General features: G+C 40.8%; 1 protein-coding gene across 2 annotated transcripts; it reads left to right on the top strand.

Moving 5' to 3' along the window:
- Positions 1-1616: 1616 nt before the first annotated feature.
- tmem198b (transmembrane protein 198b) lies at positions 1617-25386 on the top strand. 2 transcript variants are annotated; one of them, XM_058403211.1, is made up of 5 exons: positions 1617-2221; positions 17239-17528; positions 20259-20840; positions 22784-22983; positions 23742-25386. In XM_058403211.1, exons 2-5 carry the CDS (start codon positions 17360-17362, stop codon positions 23892-23894), a joined length of 1104 nt encoding a protein of 367 aa, XP_058259194.1. In that variant the 5' UTR covers positions 1617-2221; positions 17239-17359; the 3' UTR covers positions 23895-25386. The 2 variants fall into 2 exon arrangements, with proteins under 2 accessions (XP_058259194.1, XP_058259195.1); XM_058403212.1 differs by lacking the exon at positions 1617-2221 and adding an exon at positions 7202-7372.
- The last annotated feature ends 72 nt before the right edge of the window (positions 25387-25458 follow it).

Raw genomic sequence — 25458 nt, 5'->3', positions numbered from 1 at the left:
CATCAAACTGAAACTTTTTCTTCAGTCTAGCCCATTTAACCTGTTAGTGGATCCACTAAACCTCCCCCTAGTCCATGAATGTTAAATGTTGGACATTCCCAGGCCTTACTGCATTATGAAACAATATCTCAATGAAAAACAAACTACAGTACGTAGGTGCCAACTTCATAGATACCAAAGATCATTGTGGGTGCTTTTAACAGGCAACCTATCTGTGATGCCATACATCACACAGACTATATCTTTTCATTAATTCATTCATTCATTCATTCTCCTTTCTCTCTGGGGGTGGTAAGAGGTTGAAAATTTCATCCTAGGCTTTTCTATCCAGGCCACAGATTCCAACTCCTCCAGGGGAACCCCAAGAGTTCCCATGTCACTTGTGAGACCTTTCCAGTGGATCCTTGATCTTCCCTAAGCAGAATGTGTCTGAATCAGCTCCAGTGAGAGCCGACTGTGGGCATAATTGTGTGCCTGAACCATCTCAAGTGGCTGTTCTCTAATCGGTAGAGCAGTGTCTCTATTCTGAGGTGCTCCCAGAATGCTGAACCCCCACCCTTGCACTTCACCCTTTAAGTGTTTAATAATCGCTTTTTCCATCTTTCATGAATAAGATCCCAGCTTAAATTGCTCTGCCAGCAGCAATGTCTCTCCTGTCATCTAAAAGGAGCATCTGTTTTCTGAGAAAAAAACATGGCCTGGGATCCCAGTCGTTACACACTCAGCAGCAAGTGTGTTAGAGGGTGCCAAGTGAACATGATCCGTAAATAATCTCATTTTACCTTACATTACCTCTAGTCTCCTATATATGGCACCACTCCAGCTGTGGAAGTGTGATGTTATTCTATACATGAAAACCACACTCAACAGTATTTGAGACAAGACATCGTTGATGAAGTCCAACACCTACCTTAAACATTTTGGCTTAATGCCAAGAATGCGGACATGGCAAATGCTGAAGCATGATAGGCCTTTTCCAAATCCACAAAACACATGTAGACTGGATTAACACACTTCCATGACCTCTTACAAAGCTGGGCAAGAGCAAAGGGCTGGTCCACTGCTCCATGGCTTGGGAGGAATCCCCACTGTTCCTCTTGAATCCTAGGGTCAACCACCAGGAGCACCTCTCCAGGACCCTGGTACAGAAACCTTGTGGGAGGCTAACAACTGTGATTCCCATTCCTCATAATTGTAACACACTATATGTATGTCACACCACTATATAGCATTCTGACCGTATAGTAACCGAAGAACTTTAGTGGCTTCAAGGGTAGATCCAGGTAAGCTTATTCCAATTTTGAGAACTATATTTTGCTTATTTTTATTGGGGTCTTGGTGATCCCTCAATGTCAGAAGTCTTCCATCAGGTCTTTCTTGATTGAAGTTTTAATGCAACCGAAAGACACTCTTTCTCTACATCATTCTCAGTGCTGTTTAGAATGTTGTACTGACTGCCAAATTTTCCAGTCTAACCCATTTAGATTTTTTTCCCATCTACTTGAAAAGCACAGTACCGTTCATCACACTGAATAACTTACAACATGACGTCAGACTACACGTCCTTCCTATATACTAGGTCATGATTAGCGAAGGTGGTAACAACCATAACGCAAGAGGACTAACTTAGAGGATTCGAGTCATTAGCAATCTAATACCAATGCCAATGTACTTGTGACTAATTTGCCTAGTAGGCTAAGTTAACACGCGGTCAGTCAGCAGCCTAGTGCCTGGCACTGCCCTACATCTTTCAGTGACCCCCGTGCGTTTCAGTGAAATGGTACGCTCCAAACCGAGCTAGGTAAAGAGCATAGTTATGCGTGCAGGGATTCACAGAAGTGAGAAAATACTGTTACTCTGGAGGGGTTATCCAACCAAAATAGCGTCCTTGTTTGGACAATGTAGTTAGTGTGTAGCATGCACACTGCCTTTAAAGCTGCTGCTGTTCTGGTGCTGTACATGAGCTGCCGAGTTAACTGGAGCGGAGAGTAACAACAGTGGAGAAAACAGATAGTGGGAAAGAAGTGAGCGCTTCAGCAACTTAGGCAGTCATTTATTATTTTATCATTCATCTTCAGCTCTTACTGACATCACTGAGGAGTAGGACTGGAAAGGTGAGGCTCGCCAGAGATGATGCGGAATTTGCCGGTTGCGCAAAGCCGCAACGAAGGACACAGGCCGAGCGAAGGGAAGCGCAGGAGGATGCTTATTCCCTATCAGGGTGAGCAGCCTACATTATGCCTTTTCTTATTATTACAAATGTACACTGTGTGCATGCTGATACCTCAAATGAGAGTATATTATATGAATGTATATTATTAAACCAGTGGCACTGGAGTTATGAGAATCTTATCACAGCCTGCTTAACCCCACGTCATTTAATAAAGGACGATTTTCTTTAAAGCGTCAATATGTCAAGTGCATGTGGGAGAAGACTTCCGGTCGAAAGGTAGCGCGCGCATACCTGTGCTGAACAATTAGTACTCCGATAATGTCGGGGGAAAGGACGACAAAATAATATTTATATTAAGGCAATGTTACTGTCTGAATGCCAAATACTCTCTTTTATACGTGCACTACATAGGATGTCTACATCTAATACGGTATGCAGCTAAATACCGACTTCCTTTCCCATAGGAAGTCAGGGTTTAGTTTATGGTACTGTTCATGTCTACCTTTTACTCAGAGGTACACTATATTCATATTTCCAGGTGAAAGACGCATATTAACAGTACAAAAGCTAAGGCTACAATGAAAGTTTTAGCACCCTTTTTGTATCAGTGATGTGAGTACATGTGAAACATCCCTGTGTGTGTTAGTGTTAAGTTTCATAGAAATACAGTATTTTGTTTCATGTAAGTTTGTGTGACTGCAGTGTTGTAATTGCTTGATGCAATAACAGGCCTCAGGATTGTCATCGAGTTAGCGTTAATATTTCTTACGGATGTTTTTTATGCCTTTGTGATGCACTAGTTTAATCTCTCTGTGTAAATATAGAGAGAAGCTACATGAAACACAATTTTCGGGACCCCTAGAAATGTATTAGTCTTTTGTCAACTTGTGGGGGAAAGTAGAGAACTCCAAAATGAATTAAGCCCCAAAAATAGCAGGCAATAGCTATAGAAATTTTGACCGTAAAAAAAAAAAAAAAACTTTTTTCATTCAGCCACAAAAGTAAGCCTCACGGTTAAGAATGGAGGATGATCGAATGGAGTTCCTTCCTTCCAAAGACCATGGGAAGCATGTTAGGATACGTGGTGTCATGGGCTTTATGAAGTAAGAAGGAGATTTTGGATGAAAAGCAGACTGCCTCTGTCAGGAGGTTAAATGTAGGTCATGGTTGGATCTTATAGCATGACAATGATCCAAAACATGCATCCAAATCTACACAAAATGGTTTAATGACCACAAAATCAAACTTTTGATATGACTATCCTGGACCCTTGAACTAAACGTCAGTGAAAGCATGTGAAATAAAGTGAAGATGACTCCGTATTCTCTGTAAAAGCACACAGAGGAGATTATGTACTGTCTCAAATTCCTTGCTCTTTGTTCATCTTCCTCATCAAGCATAACAGGAGGCTCCATACTGTCATGTTGCCAAAGACAGCTTGTACTAAATTGCTAAATATAGGGGTGCCAATAATTGTGACACATATTTTTGTTAAAAAATATATAATATATTATCTAGTGTCTTAGAATAAATGTACTTCCATTAAAGGTTCGATTTCTCTCGTTTTCAGTGTGAGATCACACTAATTATCCACGACGAGCTTTTTTTCCCCCCCTAACCATCAAATTAGTAAAGTGCTGTTTGAAACAAATCCTCTGGGATCCAGTCTTCCTCATCCTGACATTAACTATCTTCTCACATACAGCAGCGGTTGCATGACTTATTCCCATCTTTTCATAAGATTCCAAAACAATCCGGCTTACGAAGGAGCCTGTTGAAACACGCAGGCCGAAAGAAGCATGAAAAACAAACCAAAACAAACTGAAAGAGATTATGTCACTGTCAGCATAGCACTCTGCTTCCTGTGATCTCTCTGAGTCTCACTTACATGTGATTTGATGTAGCTGTAAGATAAAGTAAGTATTGGGTGCAAGCCAGTCCATAAAATTTATATCATAAATTAGATCCAAATTATAGCATTTTGTATGACAGCATGAAAAGCTGTGTTTTTTTTTTCAGGAGAAGTCTGGTTAGGGAACAGCTACTTTATCATAAGCGATAATGAGTACAAGTTTTAGTAGTGTTAGTACTGTTTTTCAAAACGTTAAATGAAACAATAATAACTTTTTACTGTTATACAAATTCGAGATTTATTCCTTACATAATCTGCATGGGTATAGATGTGTCTTTTTTTGTGTTATTTTTATTTTTATATTTTTGGTCAGGAAGAGGGCAGCTGGTGGGCTGTGGGACTGCCCGCACACACTCACACTATATGCTTTGATGTTTGGCCAGACTCCATGCTCGTGACGGATGGCTGCTGTTAGTACACAGCACCCTTCGACCACATCAAGCCCAGCACTGATCGTGTCCACGGGCAAAATCCTGCTGCAAATGTACAACCCAACGCTTGTCTCATCACCCTGCCAAATTAGCTGAACACCTGTGTGATTGGGCTTGAAATCAGTTCTGTCTTTACTAACAAGATATATATACACACTACTCACAAAAAGTTAAGGATATTTGGCTTTTGGGTGAAATTTATGGAAAATGTAAAAAGTTCATGCTACAGTGATATTATATCATGAAAGTGGGGCATTTAAGTAGAAGCATGCAATGGTGATTTCCTCATCTCAAACAATTTATTGAAACAAAAGCCAACAACAGTGGTGGGTATACCACAACAAAAAATGTCTCAATAATTTGTCATGTGCCCTTGACCATCAGTTACAGCTTGACAACGACGTCTCATGCTGCTCACGAGTCGACTTATTGTCTGCTGAGGCATGGCGTTCCACTCTTCTTGAAGGGCGGCCCTCAGGTCATTGAGGTTCTGGGGTGCAGGGTTATGAGCCTCTACATGGTGACTCAGCTGATCCCATAGGTTTTCTATGGGATTCAGGTCTGGAGAAAGGTCAGGCCACTCCATTTGAGGTACCCCAGCCTCCAGCAGCCATTCCCTAATGATGCGACCTCGGTGAGCTGGAGCATTGTCGTCCATGAAGATGAAATTAGGCCTGTGTTGTTCATGCAGGGGCACAATGACTGGATTAATGATGTGATTCAGGTAGTATTGGCTCGTCACTGTACCATTCACAAGATGTAGGGCAATTCTGTATTGAGTAGACACACTGCCCAGACTGTAACACCACCACAACAGTGGCTGATGCATAGTGCTCTCCTTGACGTCTCCAACATCGTTGGCGGCCATCATTTCTGCTCAACGCGAATCGACTTTCATCAGAGAACAGCACTGAGGCCCACTGGTCCCTCCTCCAATGTAAATGCTCCCTGGCCCGAAGCCTGTGCCTAGTGGTGTGGTCAGGTACCCTTGCAGGTCGTCTAGCACGCAGACCACACTGATGTAAACGGTTTCGAATGGTCTGATGTGACACTTGGGTGCCTCTCACCTCCCTTAAATGTGCCTAGAGTTGAATGGCATTCATCATCCGGTTCCCCAGGGTACTGTTCACAATGAAGCGGTCATCAATGTGGGATGTGGCCAAAGGACGTCCACTTCTATGCCTTTCTGTGACTTTTCCAGTCTCTCTGTATCTCTGTCGCAACCTGCTGATGACACTCTGTGACACTCTAAGCTCAGTGGCCACTTCCCTCTGAGAACATTCTGTCTGAAGCCTCGCAATGCCGAGGTACTGTTGATCAATTGTTAGGTGTCATCTTGGTCACATGATGTCAAAATGTGAACAGCATGATGAAGAGGACTGTTTAAATACCAATTCTAATTGAACCAGAAAATTTGATCGATTCATCGATCAAACACCAGTTTTATATTTTGCACCTTGTTAGAGAACAGCAAGTTATGCAAAAAGTACTGAAATACTGAACAGTTGGACATGTTCATTCAGAAGTGTAGAGAAGGTCAAATTAAGTTCACCTGTAAAGGTTATAGTGCATTTTAGGTGCATCCTGAAATTTCACCCGAAAGCCGAATATGCTTAACTTTTTAGTGTGTGGGATATATTAGGCAGCAAGTGAACATTTTGTCCTCAAAGCTGATGTGTTAGAAGCAGGAAAAATGGGGCCCAATTGTGATGGCTAGAGGAACAGTAGTAAACTGGCAACAAGGTCATGGGCGGCTAAGGCTCATTGAAACACGTGGGGAGTGAAGGCTGGCCCGTGTGATCCGATCCAACAGACGAGCTACTGTTGCTCAAATTGCTGAAGAAGTTAATGCTGCTTCTGATAGAAAGGTGTCAGAATACACAGTGCATGATGGGTCAGGGCTGTTTTGGCAGAAAAAGGGCGACCAACACAATATTAGGCAGGTGGTCATAATGTTATGCCTGATCGGTGTATGTGTATGTGTTTTGTGTCGTACATCAGTTCTGTCGCGTGATCGACTTCCATTGATTCATGTGGTCGGTTTGTGGATTGAATAAATGGGTCAAATCAGAGTACAGAGTAAGAAGGTCACTAAACATGTGCTGATCAGAGCTTTAGAGGTCAGTGAGTGAGATTGATCCACTTAAACTGAGAGAAAAACATAACACAGTTATATAAAATTCAGTAAGCTGTTACACGTCATGGCATCTGGTTAAAACAAGATAGAATCAAGCTGCCAGAAAAGCAAACTATAATCAGAGTGTATTTGTGCAGTTTAATTACGACGATTGTCTTCTAGAAAGTCAGTTTTGTGGACCGGTGAGCAGAGTAAACTAGTTAAACACACACACGTGTATAAAAGGAATAACTGAAAGTAAGGGCTCATTGAATTGATTTAATTTGTATATGTTTATCCAGTTCCACTGGATTTAATTGAGTAACATTTAACACAAGACGTTTTCGTAATCCAACATGATTTACAAAGTGTATTTCGAAAGCCATGGATAAAATCAAACACTGAGTTCACATCTGAGCTGAGAATCAAACCCATGCCTCAGGTGTTTTGTAGCTGACATACAATATTAACTTTTTTCTTAAATCTGACTGACCACATATTCACTATCTTTGCTACTGGATTAAAGATCACAATTTCTCTGAATTTTAGATGCTGCAGATAATTCCCAATCCTGAAGCTAAAGAAAAAAAAACCTTCACTGCTCCAGATCTCCTCTTATATCTCCTAAACTGATCTCTACGGAAGTCTTTGCTAATTTCCGCTAAGTATGAAGACTTTTTTTTTCCCCCTCACGCTTCTCCAATGCCACAGTCCCAGCTGGCTTCACGACTTACACAAAGGTAGATGATACACATACATAAAGCCTGTGATCTCTATAATCCCTCCAGGTGCCCACATAGTGTTCCAGAAACCGACTTGTGCTTTTAGAAAAGGTCACAACCGTGTTGTGTAAAAGAACATCTAATCTTCAACTCTGTCACCTGCCATGAGGTTATTCACCAGACTGTTTAGGTGTGAGTGAGAGAGAGAGAGAGAGAGAGAGAGAGATGGATGTGTGGAGGTGTTGGGCGGAAAACTTTTTGCAATTTCAAAGTTATGTAATAATGGCTGTGAGCTAAAGACTCGCTAAAGCACTTAAAGCTAAACAGGGAAATGGGTCTGAAGAGATGAGGAAGAATTGATAAGTGCCACAAAGCCAGACAGCAAGAGAGGAAGGGCGTGTAACCTTTAGGTTGAGATATAAAGTAAGTAAGTAGCAAGTATATTTTTGGTATTTTATTTTAAAACTACAAATGTGCAGCGTCCTAAAAGCTACACTATATTAGCTTCAGTGCAGTCCAGTGGAAAAACCTCAATAAAGATAGGGTTACAAGTTAGTCTGTGTGTAAGTGGGTGAAAGACAGAGATAGATCATAATGCCATTAATCCACCCTTCTGCTGCCCACAGCGTAAGCCACAGATACTGCAGAATCTTGTTAACTGAACACACATATACACCAGAGCTGAGACTGCAGTGCTGAAATCACGTGCTAACATTAGCGCTTGAAACCCTACTGTACATACAGGATGGGAGCAGCACTACAGTGCAGACAGTAAAAAAAAAAAAACACGCATGCATTACCTTGGCTAATTAGGGATTTTTAATGATTCATGCTGCAGTTTTCTGAGGTTGGGCCTCCTTTACCAGTAAACAGATTTATTCATAAGGAGTGTTTATACAATCATGAAAATCTATTTAGTTTAGAAAAATGAGCTCATTTTACAACAACTCCTGGGTGTGTCTAAATGTACGCTCTAATGTCACCCACCATTTAGTCTTAAAGCCATATAAGCTGGGATATGTGGGAAAAAAAGTATTTCACCATGCTGTAGAGTTATACGTGCCATATAAAGGCTTCAGCTTCTTCTTCTACATCCACTCCAGACTCTTCACACACAATGTCATTTGATTTTGTACTTGTTAATATGAACAAAAATGTATGCATTCAAAGCAGCTTGAGAACATAATTCTTAGGAGGAAAAGTATTCAGACAAGGGTTTTGTAAAGGTAACTGGTTCATAATACAGTGAAGAGTGACTATAAGAGTGAGATAAAATCACTGTGTGTGTGAACACAGCATTAGAATACACTGGTTAAGTAGGAACATTTAATACACAGCTTTACTAAAGGATTCCTTCATGAAGCCAAGTGTTACTATTATTATAGTTAGGCATTTCAAATGTATAGACTACAAACTAAAATAAGGCCTAGTAGTTATTCACACATAATCCAGCTTAAAAATGATTACATGAACTAAACCGACGAACGTTAATATTGTCTATTGTTCCTCACTTCCCTGATTAGTTCGGAATGATGGGCGCAGATGCCGTTTGTTTGTGGAAGCGAGTGTCGGTGATCAGCACCTGGTCTGAGCTCGGTCTTGTACAAAATCTCTTGTAATCTCAGTAAAGCCTCTTCGGCGTTCAAGTCATGTCAGGAGAAATTCCCAGCCGCACCATCGGACTCCCCATCTGCACCCTTTAATCATCTATTTATCATTCGCTAGTCAGTTCTACACATCTGTCACTCTGTGCTTCTAGTATTGTTTCTAATACTCTAGTAGCACAACTAGGCAGATCATTATTCAGTCCCTCAAGGATTTTGCAGATTTTATTTGCAAATTGTTCCAAAAATACTTGATTTTTGATTTTTTTTTGTGTGTGTGTGGAGAAATACTTGAATTGGCTGGGAATTTCTTTTGAACTATTACCAGTCGAGGCACATACAGAGTGGGAAAGTGTCCAATACGTCACAATTTTTTGTTAAACACAGTTCCAATTAAAAGCAATTCACATGAAACTCAATCCATAAAAAAAGTTCTATTTATAGTAGTAGTAGTAGTTCCTCAACAATTAAATATTCCTGTGAGTACCATTAAAACCATTGTCCACAAGTGGAAGGAACATCACTCCATCACAATAGCCACCACGCATGCTCTCCCCAGAAGGCTCCATTCTCCCATCAGTTCACAGGCTTTTCCAAACTTCAAACCTTTTGCCTTTTTTTTTTTAAAATAATGAATTCTTCTCTAATTGACACATTGGTCTGTATTTACTTTGGTTACTTTTGGTTTGTAGCAATCCCCATAGTCACATTTAACTACCTGCTGGTGTGAATTAAGCCTTGCTTCATTTCTACCTCAAGAGAGTGCTGCAGCAGCGCTTCGGTCTGTCAGGCTCTCTCACCTCCTTATATGCACACTCTGCTCAAGCAAATAAGATTCCAAAGCTGTAATCTTTATGCTTATAGCATCATGTTTGTTATCTCATAGATCGCTGACTATACAAGCTTAGTCTCTACCCTGTGTGGCTGCATTACTTTCTGTGACTTTGGTCTTCACTGCTATTGGTACCTCCACTACTTCTATGGTGGACTTCTCACAGAGAAAATAAGCTGTTTCATTTTAGCTTTTAGATGCTAAAAAAAGCAAAACTTAACCACAAATGACCATGCCATTTTTATGATAGGTGACAATTTTTATCCCTTTTTATACTCCATTGTAACTGGCATTTGGAAGATGCCCTTATCCAGAGCAACTTACAGTTTATCTCATTTTATACAACTGAGGGTTAAGGGCCTTGCTCAGGGGCCCAGCAGTGGCTGCTTGGTGGACCTGGGATTTGAACTGACAACCTTCCAATCAGTAGGCCAACAACAAATAGCTAAGCTACAGCATCCCAGGACTCTGGGCACAAGGTGGAGGACACCCTGTTGCCAACCCAACTCAGGGCACACTCATAGACAAATTTACACACTGTGGCCAGTTTAGAGATGCTTTTCAGTCTAGGCATGTCTTTGGACTGGGGGAGAAAACCAGAGTACCCAGAGGAAACCCTCAAGACATAGGGAGATTATGCAGCCTCCATGGGCACAGGGCAGAGGCAGGAATTAAACACCCCAGCCTCAGAGGTATGAGGCAGATGTGCTAACCACTAAGCCACTGTGCAGCCCTGAATCACAATCCAGTTATTTTAACACTAAAATAGTAACACACAACTAAACATGTGATCAGTGCTTAAATTATTAACAGATTCTAAAATTCGTAGTAAAATTTAAATACTTTTTAAGTGGCATGTTTATCCTCTCTTTGAAATCTACACCACTCGTTCCCAAAGCAGTCAGCCAACTAACAAACATTACAGACATGGCTGTCCAAGTCGAGCAAGGCTAGCCTGCGATTATAGAGCCAAGTAATAAACATAACCGCAGTATCCTCAGTAGTGCAGAGGATTTAGAGCCATTAAAGGCAGCGAACAAACTGTTCCTAATGACTCAGTAAATCCCTGACGACGTGAGAGTGCGTGTTTAAAATGGTCATCTCTGCATAAACCCTGTATGTTCTGATTAGCCCTGTTGGCAGATAGAAGAGAGACAGTCGGAGACATTTTGTAGATGAGTAATCATGCTTGCATATGACAGAATTACATAAGCTAATGCCCTCTGATTCTCTCCATCCAGTCATTTGCATTTTTTTAAAAATAATTTTATACTGCAGATTTCCTCTCTTTTTTTTTTTTTTTTTTTTTTTAGATTAATATTCTCTCTCTCTCTCTCTCTCTCTCTCTCTCTCTCTGTCTTGCTTTTTTCATTCATGTTCTTAGTCCATTTTTATCCCACACAGATTTTCCACCCACCTCTTTACCACCCGGGATTCTTCTGCTTTGGCAGTGTTCCTAGTTTGCCCACACACACTTACACACAGAGTAACAAATTCTGCTGTTCACAGTAGGATGGAGGAAGAGACTAGGTTCATCACGCCACATTAGGCTATTTTAAGGGTACTTGGAACGGAAAAGCTGTTCTGACGTCGAGCTCAAAAAAAAGGAAAATTTGCTAACCTTTACTGTTCGGAACCTGTTGAAGTTGATGTCCTTTTAAAAAGCTGCTCTCATTAGTTTGCACCGGTTTGGTGTCTGAGATTATAGTATGACAGTATAGTATTATAGTACTTATAGTATTAGTATTATAGTATTAGTTTAAATCAGTGGCTGATTGTGAGACAAATAGCTAAGAGAAAATCAGCACAAATAAATTACTAAATCATTTGATTAGATTTCTGGTGTGGATTTGAGTTTTAGTGAGTCTTGGCTTGTTCTAGACTTATAAGTCACAAGTTCTATGAAGTTGCCTGTAGACATTAAACAAGTTTCTATAGTAATAACGTTTCTCAGGGGGTGGCACATGGATATAGATAAAATGAAACTATAAAATGAAATAAAGATAAAATGAAACTTTCTGGAGAAAGAGGGTTTGTCTATAAAATTCACTATCATATATGTATCATATCATATATACGAGATGAAGGAGAAGCAGTGTATTCTCATGGATCATGGCTCACGTCTTTTACTGTCTTCACTCCCATTGGTTGTTTTTGCACCATGTTTACATAAAGTTAAAAAAAAAAAAAATTTTCTCAACTTTGTCACCTGGCTAGGTTATAGTAATCTTATATTTGGTTTGTTGTAATCTTCTAATAGGAAATACTAGATACATTTGACTATATTCAAGATTTTTCACTTGCTAAGCTGCTATTTTTTGTGGTGCATCACTGTTGTTTCACTGTAAAGATGGTGTTGATTGAGGTCCGTGTTAGTTTGCACCACACATATGGCTTTTGAAACCTGCCCAAATACAGTATCTCGCTCTTGGTGTCATCACTCCAAAAAAAAATCACACCTTCACTGGTTTGCTTTTGTGCTTTCATATGGCTCTTCTTAAGCAATAGTTTCTTTCTAGCCACCATCCCAGGCTCTACAGTTAGTAAGTATGCAGGGCTCTTGAATGGTTCACCTGGTGCACCTTCACTCCACACCCAGCCCCTGTACTTCGTAACTCCTTCAGAGTGTCTGTTGGCCTCAGTGTGGCTTCCTTCACCAGTCTCTTGTTTTCTTTTGAAGGACTGCCTTATATAGGTAGTGCTTGGGTGATTTGATGCAGCTTCCAATTCCTCAGTATAGATCTAACAGTGATCAACTGGGATGCTTTCATTTTACAGTTTATTCCTTATTTATGACATCTATTAACTTGTCTTTAACATCCACTGAATGCCTCATTATTACTCCTTTCCTTCACTGACATTTAAACTGAGGTGGTCTTTGCTCTGAAAATTGGCACTGTTTCACAGGTCAGGGCCATTCATCACTCTGGGATTTTCTTTAAAACATTTGGACCCTGACCTTTTTTTCCCTTGTGTATATATAATGACACATAAATCATTAGATTAAAACTTTGATATTGGACTGAGGTAATGCCATAGGCCGGAACAATACACTATGACACACACACTCTGCTCTCTTTACAGCCAAATTAGTCAGGAAATTGACCTCATTCCAGACACGACAGTGCGTTCTCACAAACATAAAAACCCACCCTGTTATGATCAGCTCAGCCAACACATAACTCAGAAAGACGTTCTGTACTGTAGGTGGCTTATCTCATGGCCTGTTCATGCTGAGGGAGGATGAGTAAGGCAGTCGTGAGTGTGAAGAGCCCACAGTTAGCCGGGTAGGAGGAAACAGCTTGCTGGGGTGGAGCAGGTGGCCTGGATTGCACAATATAGCATCACACCCTGCGCAAATGGCGCACCTGTCACGCATCTAAGTTGACTGAAAAGCGTACACAAAAGCAGCGCTGCACAGATTTTCTGCACTGTGACCTGTCTTTCTGAATGAATGTAGCCATGTTTACTGACACATGGAGCACTTAGTGGTCTGGAAAGTTAACAGATGCAGAAAAACTTGACTGTATTTACTATCTAAGGCTTCATTCCAAGGGCAAAATAAATTGACATGAATCTGATGGTAAGTGATACTGAAAGGAAAAGGTGTCGGAAGTGGAAAAAAAGATGCAGAACTAGACAGTGTGTGTGAGAGAGAGAAGTCTCCTACAGACCAGTAGTTGTAGACTAACTCATCGATTTCTGAAGGGTAGGGGGTGTAAGATGGAGCAATAGCTGAACCGAAATCCACTTAATCTTCTTTGCTGCTTTTGCTTTCAGCCTATTGATCTGGTTTTGTGTGCATGTGCGTGGCAGTGCATTTCTGCTGGGAAACCTAACTATTTAAATAAGTAAAGAAATAAACAGTGGCTCTGTTATGCTCCTGTCTCACCTAAGAGACAAGGGTTACTCTCGGAGTCGAATATAAAGAAGTATGTAAAATGAAGAAGTTGTGACTTTTTAGATGTACTCAGGTATTCAAAGTTAAACGTTTCAAGTTATAAAGTTTACAGCACCAAGCTTATAAAAAGAAGTGGGCTACATAAAATTTAGCAACATAAATGAATAGAAGGCAACCCCTCATTATATAAAATGGTGCGATAGTGTGAGTGTGTGTGTGTGTGTGTGTGAGATAGAGAGAGAGAGAGACAATGGGTTCTGCATTGTTAAGTTCTGATTTGGTTACAGTGTCTAATTTGAATACAGGGTCATGTGTGACGCAATAATCACATCGTCAATGAGACGTAAAGTGAGGAGACTGTTCTACAACACACAGTGTGTTTCACTGTAACATACCCGTATCTACCTTTTTTCCTGACTTCTCCATGTTTTCCTTTACAGATATATTAGTCATACTGGCTGTGATGGATCGCTGGACTTTGTAAAATCCACCCAAAATGACTGAGTCATGAGGGAATAAGGTGGAAAAAATGTGATGCCTGGATTTTAAACACATCCTTGCAATGAAACAGCATCAGTCTGAAGTGTCTATCTTTTTCTGAACAGATTTAAGTTAAACTACAATCTTTGATATGTAATATTACTGCTAATACTCATTGTTCTTCCTGTTTAAAATACACATACAGTATTCCATACACTTCTGTATTATGTACACCTGAAATCCAACCAGTTAGGGGTTAACTCTCAGTGCTGGTCCCAAGCCCAGATAAAATGGGATGGTTGCATCAGGAAGGGCATCCGGAATAAAACTTGCCAAAATGTACCAAAACCAAATATGCAGATCGGATTATCCGCTGTGGCGACCCCAAAAAGGGAATGTTGAAGGACGGCAGCAGCATAACCCAATCTTATTGTGTTTTTCTTCATGGATCCCCATCAAACCCATTTATGAGACCAGCCTTAAAATCTCAGTAGATAGTGCCAGACTCCTTAAATAACATGAAAATTATGGGTCGGTACATATGAGTGACACTAATGCCATGCTGTCGCGAGAGAATTTGCCATTACATAAGAGTTCATGATAACTTTTCCCTATTAGAATATGCCAAAATCTATTAACTTAGTTTCCTTGTTGTCTTCTTTACTGTCTATGGAATAGACTTTTTTTAATAAGAAGAAATTTAATACGTAGTAAGCAGCCATTCAGAAGTAGAAAGGCATTAGAACAGGGCTCAGTGGATCTTCAAGAAAGTTATTGATATGATTAATATACTGCCAGCAGAATGTGATTGATTATTGTTCTGTATGTTAGGATTATGTCAGCAAAAATGTCCACTACCTCATGTGAATGAATGACCACTTTGTTTGCCCAGTTGAAAAACTGAGTAAAGGATTAATGTTAAATGTTAAATCCCTTGTTCTGCCCAGTTGTTTTTCATGAAATTTGTCCCTTTGCTTTGTTTGTCTGTACATTTGTGTGCATTTTAGTCAAGTATATTTATTTTATGGTGGCCTTTATACTCACACACACACATTTATATTTTTTCCTAATCGGTGTTTCATGTTGCAGAACAGCAGACGGAATGACCATGTGATGACAAACTAGAACAAACCATGAACGTGTGAGGATGTATGAGTGTGACTCTGCGAGTGTAGGTGTATGCATGCGGTTGAATCACAGCTTTGCTTTTGTCTCTCTGCCCGAGTGCGAGTCGGAAACACCAAAACGAGACACACAAACCACAGGGAGATGGCACCCTTCGGATTGGCTGTCACACTGTTGCTATGGGAGGTTAGACTGCCCTCCCATTGGTCACTTCAAGCAGCCGAGGACAGTGCTGTGTGGTTGTTATGGCAATAGACAGGAAGTTGGAGATTGTTATCATTGGGCTATTGAATGTACAGGATGTGCTACAACACTGAGGATCAGACTGTAACACTGTTTTGGAGAGCAACAATAAGTAACACAACTGTTCTGCCCTGATAGACCAGTGATACAATATTATAATCTCTAAAGTAGAGATTATCATGGTCAGGCATTAGAGAGGGAGCAAATGTGAGACAGGAAGAGAGAAGTAGGAGGGAAAAACCGAAAGAGAAGGAGAATAATGAGGGGGGAATTAGAGTAGGAGAGAGAAAATACAAAATTAAAGAGGGAGAGCTGGGAACACAGAATGTTAGATAGAGAGAGGGGAAGAAATAGAAGCAGAGAAGGAACAAGAGAGTGTAATGATAATGACTGAAAGAAAAGCATATGGAGAGATGAAGAGAATATATTTATCACAGCATCTTTTAAATCATGGTAATTAATTGATGGATGGATATACAGAGATACATGAATGATGGATGGATGATGACAGACTGTGAGGTTTTGGGATGCATGGTTAAATTGATGGATGGATAGCTGGAAACATGAATGGATGGACATAGGGATAGCTGGAAAGATGGATATAGAGATGGAGGGTATAAATATGAATGAATTTAAGATAGAGATAAGAGATAAAAAAAGAGAGAAGGAATATGTTGAGAAATAAAATGACAGCAAAAGAGAACAGAAGGAAAGACAGTGGGGAAAATGACGTGGATAGATTAAAAGTACATGTTCATCTGAGCTGCCTGGATTAAAAAAGAAATTTATTGTGATGGATGGATGTTTGGACAGACAGACAGATGGGAGAACCATAGATGAACTGACAGAGATACTTGAATGGATGGGATAGGAATGTTTAATGGATGGATAGCTGGGAAAAAGGGTGAATGTTGGATGGATGGATGGATAGATGTAGAGATACATGGATAAATGAGCCTACATTTTTACAGCACTGTGTCCTGATTATCTCATCATAGTGCAGCTGCTGTGCTAATACCCCACCATTAATACATAAACTATTACAATGTAACTGTTATTAGGAAAGAAGTGTGAAAATGGGGCTGACGTAAGCAAATGATTGGGACTTTGGTAGAACTAAGAATTTCTGAAATCTCTTTTAGCTGGAAAAAACCTTTGTTCTTAGTTTTGCAGTCGGTGGTAAATTCACCACAGAAGCTAACTTGAATAAGTTAATTATGAAATGTAGTTGACGGTGCCTAAAGTATTAGAGCCTGGTAATAACCAGTTAATGCAGAAAGGATTGTACTGTCTGTTCTATTTTTAACACAATATAGCAAGCCTTGATGCATTGAAAACTCAAAGTGTCTTGAGTTTGATTTATATTTCTAGGCTGACTCACTCTTTAGCATGTGGTGTGGGTTTGTATTAATCACATTTAAAAAGAAGAAACAGATCTCAGTGATCTGCTTGGAGGCTCTCGCTGATATTCAAAAGGATGAAGAGATGATTACATCATGTCTGTACACGCAGAGTGGAGAATTTTGGGGGACGGGGACAGCAGGAGATCCGCACCTCTTTTCCTGAATGAGGTCTCCCGATCCTTAGGAGTGTTTGAGGAAAGACTGAAAGGAGAGAAGCTCTGGTGTGCCACTGCTGCACATATATTTTCTTATCCTCATAATATATATATTTTTTTTTTACATTTTTGTATTTCCAGGTAGATCCATGTGGACAGGAGGTGTTCCCTAATCTCAAAGCCTCCCTCCCCTTCCCTGACCCATTCCCCTCCTTGGACCCTGCCACTGGTGGTTCTTTTCACCCATCACACCTCGGTCACCATGACGTCTACTCTGCAGACGTTGGCCTTCAAACTGGCTCTGCCTCCACGTGAAGTCGGTCCCGAGCCACTGGATCCTTGCGATTTGGGAACGGATCGTCGGTATGAGGTGGTTCCCTCTGTGGTCTGCTCCATGTGCTGCCTGTTCGGCATCATCTACTGCTTCTTTGGTACGTGTGACAGCCATGTTTGTTGTGATATATATTACTGATTAGCGTCAATTACTCTCGAGCTTAAAACCGTGTACATTCTGTGCCACAAAGACAATTTTAAATTATATAGATAAAGAGTTGTTTGACACTTACACGCTATTCGTCAAATCATATATGAATGGTTTCCAAGTTTAATCAGTGTGGCTTTTAACATGGAAGCGAAAACTTTAAACAACCAGCCAGAAAGTCACTTCAGTCATGCTTCAGACAGTTAAAAATCCCAGTGGTTAAAAATATGTAGATATAGGATTATTTAGGAATTTATTAAAGCAGTGTTGATCAGATGGACAGATGGGAATATAGATGGGAATAAAATAGTGATGATGGATGGATGGATGGATGGAATGATTTGATATAGAAATAGGACAGGGATACATGAATTTGGGAAGCTTGGATAGGTAATGGGTGGGTGGATGGATGGATGAATAGCTGAAAACATAGATGGGTATATGGATATAGAGAGGGACACGTAGATGCAGGGACTGAATTATGGATAAAAAGAAAACTTTTTGTAACATAAGGCCAGAGCTCTTAGTCTTTATTCAGGCTAATTCAAAACCCAAATGATTAAAAACCCGGCTAATGTCTAAGAAAATAGTTATTCTGTCGGTGCATACAAGTCACTGTGGTCAGAGCAAGATGGAGGTACCTTCTCTTAATTAACTACAACACAGCAAAGTTTTTAACTCCACTTCCAGAAAATGAAGAACGCAGAATTCACATTAGGTGGTGTTTTTGTTTTTGCTCTTTTTAATCCATTTAATAAGCCACTGTAATCCTTATTGTGACGTATTATATTGTAATTGTAAATCAAATCTTATTTGAAATACACTGCTTGGATTTCAAAAATGTGTCTGGTGTATGCAAACACATAATGACGGAAATCAGTTTGTGAGAGGAGTAAATATTCAATTTCAACAAATTTAATATCAACTTCAGACCAGCTGATTCCACCCTGTTTACATGTCCCTAACTCAGAGCTCAGAGAAAAACCAAAGTTTTCCACGCGTAATTTCGACTTTGTGGTGGTGTTCCACTTGCAAATACGATCTTTCCGTCATGAATGCAAGAGAAGTGTGCTGTATGTAAACTGTGTGATTACATAAATGAAGGCCACCTATGCTCTTGGCAGGGATGCATTGTGTTGGTCCAGAAAAGCTTTGAGTAACATTTGTTTTTCTTACAAAATGCTTTTCTTCAATGATAATATTGAAAATGGAATTTGCTGCTCTCACTGTCACTTTCTAATTATGTCCATGGTAAACAACCGGTTGGCTCATTTCATTGTATGTACCGAGACACCAGATAGGAAAACGTCTGATCATACCATTGCTAATTCAAGGAACTCTGCAAATTAACGCAAAAAATGCAAATTAACACTTTTTTAAATCTTTGTATAGTCATTTCAGTGATTATGTAACTGTTCATACAGACCCAAACTTTTCTAATTATTTTGTCCAGCTAATCAGCATTCTGCAAAGACTGAAGGCCCAAAATGAGTTCTCCATAAATCTTACCTACAATTCATGCACAGTACCCTTTTACACTAGCCTCTGTTTGCCCATGAAAGGCCACAGTGTGGTATCACTTTGTTTCTGTAGAGATGAAGCTCAGTCTGTCTCTCAGATTCGTACAGACGGGTGGGTGATGAAAGCGTTGACATGCTAATGAGATCTGAAGAGTCACAAGATCACACTACTGAGCCATTTTTGAACTGTGAAGTCAGCACTGCTGGTAGATGTTCGTGTTACCACCAACTCCCATCCTCTCATTTTACATGACTCATTTAGCTCTCATTTAGCCCATTTTCTACATCACACAACTTTTCTCTCTCTCACTTGCCCTGTCTGTCTATATCTCACTATCCAATCTGACAGAATTCGGTTGGTCTCTGCACACTTTGAAGTAGTGCTTTCTTATTGCAGCCTGCGTATAATTTTTAGTTCTCAGCAGTTATTGACATGACATGTGGAGATGTAAAAGTGGTGCAGCTGTCTAAACGCTTCCCCCTTTTCAAGATATTGCAAATTCAACTCCCACAAACAAGCATAATTAGACTTGCTTTCAGAGAAAGATGGATTTCTTCTCTCCTCTAGTGATTCTAGCAAATTGTGGTTGTCTTGCTTGTTCATGTTTACAGAACAAGGCAGTTAGGGGTGTCTAAGCATGCTCAGGGAATGGCAGTTGAAAGAGAGAAAAATTGGGGGAAAAAATCGTGTCATCATGATTTCAGTAGTGTCTGTGTTTATACACTATATAACGATCAACAGTAACATTAGAAAGATCCATGAAGATACCTAGGTTGGAGTGGAAGAACTCGAGTGGCCTGACTCGAGAGTCCTGACCTCAACCCCACTGAACACCTTTGGGATGAACTGGAATGCCAAATGACCTCCAGTCCTCCTCAGCCAGCATCAGTGCCTGACCTCACTAATGCTCTTGTGGCTGAATGAAGAAATACCCATAGCCACTCTCTAAAATCTAGTGGAAAAAAGATTGGAGATCATTATAATGGAAAAGGGAGAATAAATCTGGAGTAGGATATTCAGTAAGCACATAAAGGTGTGATGGTTGTATCCACAACATCATTTTCAGTTTAAGGTTCAGTGTTGTCAGGTTATGTTATTTTAGCCTGTGGTATGAGCTAATAGTTGAGTGAACTAATCAATGATACTGTCTCTCCCACAGGCTACCGCTGTTTCAAGGCCGTGCTCTTCCTGACAGGCCTAATGTTCGGCTCGGTGGTGGTCTTCCTGCTGTGCTACAAGGAGCGAGTGCTGGACACACAGCTGAGTGCTGAGGCGAGCGCAGGCATCGGGCTGGGCATCGGCACACTGTGCGGTCTGGTCACCATGCTGGTGCGCAGTGTTGGTCTCTTCATGGTGGGTCTGCTGCTAGGACTGTTGGCAGGTATTGGCACACTGGTGGGCATGGAGGAGTTGTCATCAGCACCACCACGCTCCGTGTGGGTGCCGCTCGGGGTGCTGCTGGGCCTGGGAATGCTGTTCGCTGTTCTCACGCTGCAGTGGCAGCGCTTCTTCACCACTTTGTCTACAGCAGCGTTTGGAGCAGCAGTCATCGCTGTGGCGGCTGATTACTTTGTGGAGCTGTTTGCGTTGGTGCGCTACATCTACGAGCGAGTGAAGGCTGTACCGGCACGCTCACAGTGTTGGGTGATGTGGGCTGTGCTGGGAGCATGGCCTGCTCTTGCCTTGCTGGGAGCGCTTGTGCAGTGGCGGGTGACAGCTGAGGGATACTCACACACTAAAGGTGAGGATAATGAGAATGGGAACAAGAAAAAAATGTTTTCGGGGTATAGAAATACAAACAAGGGCCAAAGTCATACTGTTAACATAAAAAGTGGTCTTATATATATTTTGCCTACTCCAAATGCAATTAGGGTTGTTTTCACGCTTGGTCTGTTTCAGCACTCTATGTGGTCTCAGATTTGCTTTTCATGCATACTAAACACAACAAATGAACTCAGACCCCTCCAAAATAACCCACAAGTGAACTATACTTGATCACCTTACGAGAGTCTGAGTGTGGTTCACTTGTGGCTCAGTTTGTGGTCCGCTTGATTTGTGCTTTATGAATCCACTTTACATTTTACTTCATATAGATAACAGACTTGAGTGCTGTACACAGCTCCAGTTTTCTGTCAGCTTTCCACTGGGTCATTTGGTCCCTGAACATGGTCAGCTGTGACATTCACTGTTAATTTAGCCTTTTTGAGTACACTTTAACGGCACAGAGTATGGTTCGTGTCTATAAAGGAACAGACTATTACACACTCACTGTTACACTCTCCTGCAGCTCCTGCTAATCATCATAGTTGGACATGTACAGTATCTAATATTATTTTGTAATATAAGTAAATAAAACAACAAGGAGATTTTGAGTTTCTCTTGCCACCTCATTTGTAAATCAAATCTTGATGCAGATTGACCACAACACTAGAAGATAACATCTGGTTTCATTTGTGTTTGCCAAGTACAGAAATCTGAGGCTCAGCAAAACTGGGCTGTTGAAGATTGGAAACATGTCACATGGTCTGCTGACTCTTGATTTCTGCATCAACCTGAACCATTTGGTGTCAACAGCATGAATCCTTGCAACCTGCCTATGTACAATTCAGGCTGGTGGTGGTGGTGTAATGGTGTGTGGAATGTTTTCTTACCACACATTGTTCTCATTGAGTCATCTTATAACAGCTTCCAGATAATACAGCATGACTCAAAGCACACATCATCTAAGACTGCTTCCTTGAACACGACAGTGAGTTTAGTGTATTTCAATGGTCTTATCAGATCCTTAATAGAGCAGGAGTATCTAATAGAGCCCCTTTGGGATGAGGTAGAGCAGGAGATTCACAGCATGACACTGCAGCTGGTAAATCGGCATCAACTACGTCACACGCTGATGTCCACACGGATCAGTATCTCATAGCAACACCTCGTGAAGAACTGAGGCTGGTCTGAAAGCAAAGAGGTTTCATATTTAGTATTAGTGTGGTGTGCATAGTACAGATAGCAAACAGACATTCATTTTATACTTGCACAAGCAAATTTGAAGCGCATGCAGTGATTGGTCATAAAATATTGAAGAGTCCACATTGATTTTCCCACAAGCTTGATGGTACATGTCTGCCAGTACAACCAGCAGTCCTCTATCTATAGAACTCGGCATCATTATCAGTTCCTAATGTGTTTTGCAAGGTTTGGATTAAGTGAGCAAAAGAAGCATGCATCCATTTCATAGCTGACAAAAATGAAATGCATTTTTTGCAGCAAAATAAGATTTGGACTTGTTTATGCATTGTAGCTATCTTTCCAATTAATTGTGCATATATAGTGTTTGTGTGTGTGTGCGCACGCGTGCATTTTTAAGAATGCCTGATTGAGGCTGTCTGGGTGAATGAGTGTATTAGAGAGTGTGTGTGTGTCTGTGTATGTGTGGGCAGTGTGGCAGATGGCTCGGTCTGTCAGTGTGCTCTAAAACGTATCTCCAGCAGGAATCTCTGAGTGTGTGTGTGTTGTAATTTACATTCAACACATCATAAACACTGAAACCAAACTATTTTTTTTGTGTGTGTGTGTGTGTAGTTATTTTTTATTTTTTTTCATTTAATAGTAAATGATAAAATGAAGTCACACTATACATGTAAGTTAAACCCTGTGGTCTGTCTCCACCACGTATTTTCCATGTGTCAGTGATGATAAGCCGTCAGCAGCGGCGAGTGCAGCTCATGCGGATCCGACAGAAGGAGGAGAGAAGAGAGTGCAGCAGGAAGAAGAGGAGGAAGCAGCAGTCTCAACACCACACACACTCAGGCAAAGCCATGCATCCAGACCCACCGTACCGCAGGAAACCCCAGCCCGTCCGCCGCTATGATGGAGATGTCCTCTCTCCGGTAAGAAACAAATGCATGTGCAGAGACAAACACACACACGTTTATCTGAACTCATGCACACTTACCATATGGTCACTAGTAAAGTGCTAGAGGATAGTTAACCCAAATTGTGCTTGCAAAAGATTTAGAGAGTTTCACGTGTCCCAAATGATGTAATATACATTATGCACAACTATACTGTCTAATATATGAATTTTAGAATGGTCGTATCATCTCGAATAGAACACTAGGTAAGATAATAGGATCAGCACCCATCTCACCAATCACTACTCACTCTAATTATACTACACACACAGAATAATGTACCAGCATGTGATTTGGGACACACATTTAGTCTCTTCTGCTCTTGTGGCTTGTGACCATGTAGTAACCAGTCCTATTGTCGCTTGTGTGTGTTCCAATGAGAAACTAATCAGTGTGAAAATCTTTGTTACTCGCTAGGATTCATAGATTTGCGAAGCAAGCAAACCACAAGTCTTCTCTTTTACTTTCTTCCAAGCTCAGTTTTTCTTGCTAATGTTTTATACACATTTAATGTGAGGCAGAAACGTGTTGCACACAAACATAGAAATTAACTGGTCATCTGTTGCTTTATTATTTCAGTCTGAATATAAGATTAAGTGTAGAGCGTGTTGGTGTCCGGTTTGTGTTTTCTATGAAGAGGCCAGAAAGCATCACTTTCAAAACCTTTTCTCTCTGAAATGTGTACATATATATGACTTCTGTTTTCACTTCACTCTCCTTTCCATCTGTTTTAGAGCTACATCCAGAGTTTCCGAGAGCGGCAAGGGGAAGGGTGTGCGTATCCTGGTGCCCGGCTCTCTGGTGCACACACAGCCGTGGACATTGACTACGACTGCGGCTCAACCGTCCCTCTCACCTCTGGGGCTGTACCTAATCCTCGAGTGTGATGACACACAGTTACAGACTCTGACACATTCATCTCACTGTCTTGGTGCTGTCCCTGACCTGACCTGACCTGACCTGTGCATACACAGCTGGACGAACTGTATAGACAATGAGTGTGGGGATAGGGGGAGTTACAGGCATGAGCATGTTGCTAAAAGAGTGTATTCAAGACTTGCACACATCTACACACACCCATACACAAATCCATACACACACCCATTCATGCATATGCACACTACTGTTGAACATGTGCCCGAGGCATGGTATTTTAGTCACATGTAGAAATATGAGGTGAACATCTGTAAAACAAGAAATCCAGGCCTGGCTTTATCACACTTTTTATTATTAAATATTATGTCAGTGTGATAAAGCGGTGCAGTGAACCGTCCCCCAACCCCCCCGCACCCCCGTAAATATTTCCCATCTGTCCTGCATTATTGCAGTGAGGAAATTCTCTCTTGGTGCTGAATCTTGTAACATGAAGATCCTTCTTCTCATTGCAAATCTGTGGATTCTACCATTTCCATCTGCATTGTCATAGTTTCACATTTTTTCTCATGAACTGTACCAAATAGCTGTGCAGGTGGGGGATTGCCTTGAGGCTCCAGTGGGAGGCTGTCTCAGGAGAATCTGCTCCTTGGCCTCGTGTTAATGAGGCTGCAGGGGAAAGAGCCATATTACAGCAGACTCTCTGGTGCAGTCTGAGCGCAATTTCTGGCGGCGACAGAAAAAAAAAAGGAGGCAAAGCGATACTCAGGGACGGCTGGAACACTGCAAACTGTTGAAACAGTTGGAAGTAGAACTAGTGTCAGTGGAGTTGAAAGAAAGAAAGAAAGAAAGACAGAGCTTTTTTTTCCCCGTTGTTTATTTTTTTGGACTTCAACCCAGAGTCGTTCGGCATCAGCGACTCCCTTTCCTGTGAAATCCTGTCACTCATTGGTGTGCTTTTGCCGTGCCGTCGTTAAAGTGTAGTGATGACGCTGATGCCATCTACTAACATCTGTGGTGTCCTCAAGAACAAAACAGGTTTTCTCATTTCTGATGATCTCTGTGTTTGATAAGACCATGCTTTTCCAGGGCATCTGTTGATCTTTCTTTGTCTTTCTTTCTTTTTTTATTCTTTTCTTCTAGCTGTATGTTTCAGTGTTTCAGTCAAGTCGCTGCACTTCTGTTTTGTACATAGAATGCACTAGAATGCACATTTCCTGGTTGATTTGCCTTTATTATTTATTTGACTTACTCGTGTACTGATTTGCCTTTTTTTTTTATTAATAGGATGATGGGCATATAGATGTGTATTTATTTGATGGCTTATTTATTTGCATTTGAGACCTGCTTACAGACCATTCCCCCTCTGACAGCCGAGTTTAATCACAAAGAACTGAGTGAACAGTTTTCATCAGGACATGCACCTTACAATCTAATGTTATTCTTCTTATTATAAAGCATGTATTTGTAAGAACCTGGATATTATGATAAAGTATGTGATTCCAACATGTGGGTTGTGATATGTTTTTTTTATTTTATTAGATGGTTCTTTATTTGCATACTTAACACACACGCACA

The sequence above is a fragment of the Hemibagrus wyckioides genome, linkage group LG11 (genome assembly GCF_019097595.1).
Source record: "Hemibagrus wyckioides isolate EC202008001 linkage group LG11, SWU_Hwy_1.0, whole genome shotgun sequence".
NCBI lineage: Eukaryota > Metazoa > Chordata > Actinopteri > Siluriformes > Bagridae > Hemibagrus > Hemibagrus wyckioides.
The sequence above is the reverse complement of the archived record's forward strand: the minus strand, read 5'-3'. Positions and strand labels throughout refer to the sequence as shown.

Bases quoted from the DNA above. Each gene is read 5' to 3' on its own strand.
- tmem198b (XM_058403211.1), top strand. From the start codon at position 17,360: ATGACGTCTACTCTGCAGACGTTGGCCTTCAAACTGGCTCTGCCTCCA. The intron at 20,841-22,783 runs GTGAGGATAATG...TCCATGTGTCAG, and splicing joins GGGATACTCACACACTAAAG to TGATGATAAGCCGTCAGCAG. The intron at 22,984-23,741 runs GTAAGAAACAAA...CATCTGTTTTAG, and splicing joins ATGGAGATGTCCTCTCTCCG to AGCTACATCCAGAGTTTCCG.